Source organism: Schistocerca piceifrons, chromosome 2, assembly GCF_021461385.2.
Source record: "Schistocerca piceifrons isolate TAMUIC-IGC-003096 chromosome 2, iqSchPice1.1, whole genome shotgun sequence".
In the NCBI taxonomy this organism is placed as follows: Eukaryota; Metazoa; Arthropoda; class Insecta; order Orthoptera; family Acrididae; genus Schistocerca; species Schistocerca piceifrons.
Window position 1 is genome coordinate 590,406,670 of NC_060139.1, and position 6,000 is coordinate 590,412,669.

At 44.7% G+C, this 6,000-nt stretch overlaps 1 protein-coding gene across 1 annotated transcript in view; it reads right to left on the bottom strand.

Moving 5' to 3' along the window:
- Positions 1 to 5,642, bottom strand: part of LOC124775619 (acyl-coenzyme A thioesterase 9, mitochondrial-like) — a 155,606-nt gene extending 149,964 nt beyond the window's left edge. The window contains exons 1-2 of the mRNA XM_047250447.1: positions 5,634 to 5,642; positions 3,639 to 3,858 (exon numbers count right to left, since the gene is read on the bottom strand). Of these exons, the coding sequence (XP_047106403.1) occupies positions 3,639 to 3,858; positions 5,634 to 5,642 (229 nt within the window). The remainder of the gene's footprint in view (positions 1 to 3,638; positions 3,859 to 5,633) is intronic.
- Positions 5,643 to 6,000: the final 358 nt, after the last annotated feature.

Consider the following 6,000-nt stretch of genomic DNA (forward strand, 5'->3'; position numbering starts at 1 on the left):
ATCCCTGTATCCATTCATGTCCATCGTGCATTGCAACGGACTTGAGCAATTCAAGCAGGACAATGCGACTCCCCATATGTCCATAATTGTTACAGAGTGGCTCCAGGAACACGCTTCTGAGTTTAAACACTAGCCACCAAACTCTCCTGACATGAACATTATTGAGCATATCTGGGATGCCTTGCAACGTGCTGTTCAGAAGAGATCTCCACCCCCTCGTACTCTTACGGATTTATGGACAGCCCTGCAGGATTCATGGTGTCAGTTCCCTCCAGCACTACTTCAGACACGATATTAGGCAGGTTTACCAGTTTCTTTGGGTCTTCAGTGTATCTCTCTCATAGAGCAGCATTTTTCTTTATAAACTTCTATCACTATATTTGGATATGCACGGCACAGAAATTCTGTGGTCAAAAGCCAGGCTTTTGTACGATTACCGCAGCGTAACAGAAAATCTGCAGATTAAAAATTACATGTAATTGGCATATATTTTGTTTCGGGTCATCAGTCTTCCGACTGCTTTGCTGCAGCCGGCCACGAATTACTCTCCTGTGACTACCTTTTCGTATCAGAGTAGCACTAGCAAACCACGTCCTCAATTATTTGCTGGATGTTTTCCAAACTCTGCGCTCATCTACAGTCTTTGCTCTCTACAGCTCCCTGTAGTACAATGGAAGTCATTTTCTAATGTCTTAATAGAAATCTTATCATCCTGTCCCTTCTCCTTGTCAGCGTTCCCCACATATTCCTTTCCTCTCCGATTCTGCGCAGAACCACCTCATTCATTACCGTATCAGTCCACCTAATTTTCAACTTTCTCCTGTAACACCACACTCAAGCGGTTCGATTCTCTTCTGTTCCCACGCCCGGGTTCCCGGGTTCGATTCCCGGCGGGGTCAGGGATTTTCTCTGCCTCGTGATGGCTGGGTGTTGTGTGCTGTCCTTAGGTTAGTTAGGTTTAAGTAGTTCTAAGTTCTAGGGGACTGATGACCGTAGATGTTAAGTCCCATAGTGCTCAGAGCCATTTGAATCTCTTCTGTTCCGGTTTTCCCACTGTCCTTGCTTCACTACCACACAATGCTGTGCTCCAAAGGTAGATCCTTAGGAATTTCTTCCTCAAAGTCAGATCTATGTTTGACGCCAGAAGACTTCTGTTGGGCAGGAGTGCTCTTTTTTCCTGTGCTGGTCTGCTTTTTATGTCCTCCTTGCTTCGTCCGTCGTGGGTTATTTTGCTTCCAAGGTAGCAGAATTCCGGAATTACTTTTCTTAGCAGTATTATTTATCCAGGTCAGAAAGAAGCTCAGCATCTGTCGAAATATCATCTGTATTTCGTTGCAGATCTAGATTTTAGTTGACAGTGGAGCTATCATCAGTGCGTTATGGGCAGTCATGAAGACTCAGCATAGTTATAACGACTCTATTAAATACAACATTGGCATGTACAAGTGAAATGAAATGTCGTGTGACTAGGGCCTCCCGTCGGGTAGACCGTTCGCCGGGTGCAAGTCTTTCGATTTGACGCCACTTCAGCGACTTGCGCGTCGATGGGGATGAAATGATGATGATTAGGACAACACAACACCCAGTCCCTGGGCGGAGTAATTCTCCGACCCAGCCGGGAATCGAACCCGGGCCCTTAAGATTGACATTCTGTAGCGCTGACAAGTTATTATACTGTAAAATGTGTTATTATAACTATGGTGAATCTACAGGGTTAACAAAAAGTCCATTAACATTTGAAAATTCAATATTTCACGAAATAATGTAGGTAGGGAGGTAAAAATAGACACACATGCTTGAAATTACTTTGGGTTCCATAGAAACAAAAACAAAGAGAACAAAATGACATACAGGTGGCGCTTCATATGGTACTAGAGCAATACTTAGCGTAACAACTGACTTTTAGTAAAGACGATGTTCTTTATAACAAATGCTCACTACGTCGGCCGTCAATCGTCAACAATACCTACAATCTAGGGATAATGTTATAAATAGCACTGTACAGCGTATCAAAAGGCATGGTGAGAAATTGGCGTCACATGTTGTCTAATGAGGTCAGACGATCGCGGGAGACTTGCAACTTCAGGTAGCGCCAACCAGTAATAACACGGATTGAGGTCGGGGGGACTGGGAAGCCAAGCCTGAAGCAACTGGCGGCTCAGCACGCGATCCTCGCCACACAATGTGCGCAAGAGATCTTTTACGTGTGTGGCAGTATGGGGTAGAGCGCCATTTTTCATAAGAGTTGTACCTTCCAGCAGGTGTTTATCAACCAGGCTAGGGATAGTACGATTCTGTAACTTACCGGTGTGCCTCGCACCCGTCCTGCTGAGTTTTTATTCACGATTCTCTTGCGACGTCACTGACGAGTTGTTGTCCACCGTCATCTATTCGACGATATTTGCACTCGTTTTTTGTTTCATAAAAATCCCATGTCATTTCATGCATGTGTGTCAAGTTTTACCTCCTACCCACATTATTCCGTGAAGTTATACATTTTCAAATGTTAACAGACCTTGAAAGGTGGCTACACTGAGTCACAGCGCCAGACATTGCGCCAAAGATTATTTATTATTCCGCCGCCTCCACTGGTGCAGTAGTAATTCAGAGGATGTCGAGGGAAGTAGTAGTTCAGAGGGTGTCGAGTGCAGTTGTTCTGTTGGGCGAGAGAGTAGATGCTGTTCGGTTAGTTTAATGTATAGATGGAAGATGTTGCAATTATCACAGTGTATTTTTCGTCAATATATATTGAGGTAAGAAAAAGGTATTACAGATTTCTTTAAAGACAATGCCTCTGGGTCACAGGTACAGTCAACAAGGCATCTGGCTCGTGTTCATGTATTAGACTTGTAATTCTGGTTTCTAGTTTTTCAATTAGTTCATTGTAAATGGTGTTTAAAATATCTTGTCGTATTGAGGAAGAACCGAGCCAGATACATGTATGTTGAGTCACACTACCACATACAGAACAGTTACACTTGTGCTTAGTTGTTTCGTTGCTTTTATAGTTGCAGGGGACTTAATTAATCAATGGTGTTAATAGAAATTTCTTGTCATTCCTTATTTTTATTTTATGCAGTCAGATTACGTGCTAATACTAGTCAGGGCCAACCGGTTACGAGACTTCGTAACCGGTCACACAGCTACTAAAATTATTGCATCATATTCATTTAATTAAGCCCCCATGCAACCTTTGGGTCATTCTGTTCATGACTACCCATAATGCACTGAAATCTATGTCTGCATAAAATATAGATGATATAGTGACTGATGCTGACCTTTTGCTCTGGACTACATCACGTCATGGGGCACGATTATTCCCATGGAATAAAGCCTTATAAATATTATTTGTATTTTTCGAGCATAATTTCCTTTCTGTTATACAACGTAAGTAACTTAATTTGGAATTGGACGCCGTTTTCCGTCGTTCTTCGATTACTGTATCCGTATGCAACACAACTTTTGTCCATTTTAGTTCTAAATGCGAGAGAAATAATCAGTCTAAAGTAGCAAGCCCAAGAACTACGAACAACTGTGAACGCCGCTAGTCAGTATGGCGACCTTCACGGTTTTCCCCGCAAATGTCGCCCCTGAGCACTACGTCCAGTTTGGTATTGAACTCACTGAGCAGCACTCACGGTTTCCAGCAGCGACTATCTTCTCCTCTGCGGGTGTGGTGGGCCGCAGCCTGTTGACCTCCATCGGCTCGTTGTGAAGGGTCCGCGCGGCCAACACGAAGAAGGCCTTGGTGAGCACCCGCCAGTCTTCACCTTTCAGCTGTTCCATCCGGACCTCCGCCTCCAGCGTCGTCTTCCCCGTCCACGTCACGCGCCCTCTCAGCCTGATATCCTGGTCCGGCTGTCGGCAGTATACGGCCACTCAGCTTTTCATACACACAGACACAAATATGAGTGTATGCAGCAGGCAAATATCCCCAGAACACCCTTCCCCAAGGCTGGGGAGCAAGGTGTCAGTCTGCTGGTTACCACACACAGGGGATGCAGGGAAACGAATTAGCGGACATAACAGCCAAGAAACGCTTCATTCTAAATCTGGTGCCCCAGTGTACTGACCCGTTTTATACTACACTGTCCTGTCAAAAGCCTGAATAACCACCTTTCGCAGCACTAACCGCTGCGAGACGTGCAGGAAAAGAGTCATCGAGGTTTTGGAAGGTATCGACAGGGACGTGGAGTTATGCCGACTCCAGAGCTGTGGCCAACTGCGCTAGGTTTCTCGGTTCAGGATCCATGGCGCAAAAACCCGATCGAGTTGTTCCCCACAGATTCTCAATTGGGCTTAAATACATGGAGTTTGGTGGCAAAGAGAGTACGGTAAACTCAGCCTTGTGCTTTTCAAACCACACACTTACACTGTGAGCTGTGTGACACGTTGCATTGTCCTGCTGGTAGGTGCCGTCGTGCCGATGGAAAACAAATTGCATGCACGGGCGGACATGGTCTCCAGCTGTAGATGTTGTGTTGTTTAATATGCCTTTCTGAATGACGAGATCACCCAGGGAATATCACGAAAACACCAAAACTCTCCCGCCTGTCTGCAAAGTGTTTGCTTTCAGGCGTTTCACGCCGTAAGGCCTACACGGCAACGCTCATCTGTCCGATCGAGTATAGAATTTGATTCATCTGAAAAGACCACCTGTTGCCAGTCAGTGGAGCCCAATTGCGATATTCACGTGCTAATTCCAGAATTCGCCCATGATGAACAACAGTCAGCATGGCTGCATGAATAAGGCGCCTGCTACAGCGGCCCATACGCAGCATGTTCGCTGGGTGGTATTGAGAAGGCACTGTTGGTAGTCCCTTGGTTCAACTAGGAGATCAGTTGCTCAACAGTTGCATGAATATCCGCCAGTACACATCTCCGCAGGCGTCGTTCACCGCTGTCATCTATCGCCCACTGGGCACACAGTTTTCTCGGCGCCGGTAATGGATAGCGCCATTTTTCCAAGCAGAGTATACTTTAACCATGGCGCCAGTTTACAGACTTAGCCGTGTCGGAAAAGCTTCCACTCTTGGCCCGAAAGCCAATGATCATGCCCTTCTGGTTGTCAGATAAATCACTCCTTTTCCGCATTACGACAAGTGCACTGTTTTACGCGTCCCACCCCCTCACCCCACCAACTCTTTATATACCCTCCACTGCTAGTGCTGCCGCCGGCAGTCTGTGAGTGGTTATTGCACGTTGACGTCGAACATTCGCGTTGGTCGTACCTTCTCCCATCCACAGAGGCGACATGACGTACTTCTCACTCCCTTTCAGATAGGGCACAGTCGGACGAAGCATAACTTTCTGCTCTGACGGGAGGACCACCCAGTGTGTGGTGCTTGTGGTGTACACTACATTTTAAATGAAAGTATTTCATATTCAGACAAGAGATTAGAAGTTGAATATAACTGCTGATTTATCCTCTATTTTAGCGGACAATGAGACGATTATAACAAAACATTTTTAACATATTTTGAGGTATGTGGCATATGGGTGAAAGTTTTAATATTTATCTGTGTGTAAGTGATAAGCCAGACACACTTTCCTCAATTTTTTAAATTTTTGTCCTACTGCTATGTTAGGTTTTTAATAGCACATTTTAACATTGACGAAGCTGAAAATTTTACCTTCTTCATGACCGGTTACGACTGCGTAGGTGAAAGTGGAGGTGAGAGAGTGATTGTGATTACATGAAAGTATACTTCATGCACTTTTGGTTTTAACTCATTTAACCACATTCGTCTCGGACTATTTCAGCAAGGGTGCTAACAAATTCGCTGCTGATTACTCTAAATCCACAAAACACTCACTAACACACACACACAGACAGACACACACACATAAATTTCGAGCTAGTGTATAGTGATAGACCAGTAATAGCAGTTTTCAGTTTGACCATCATAAATGTGCAAGTAGATGCCCCTCTTAGATTGATTTTAAGATAGTGGAAAATAGAAAATGAATATCCTGAAGCATTGGTGTCAAACTAATGAA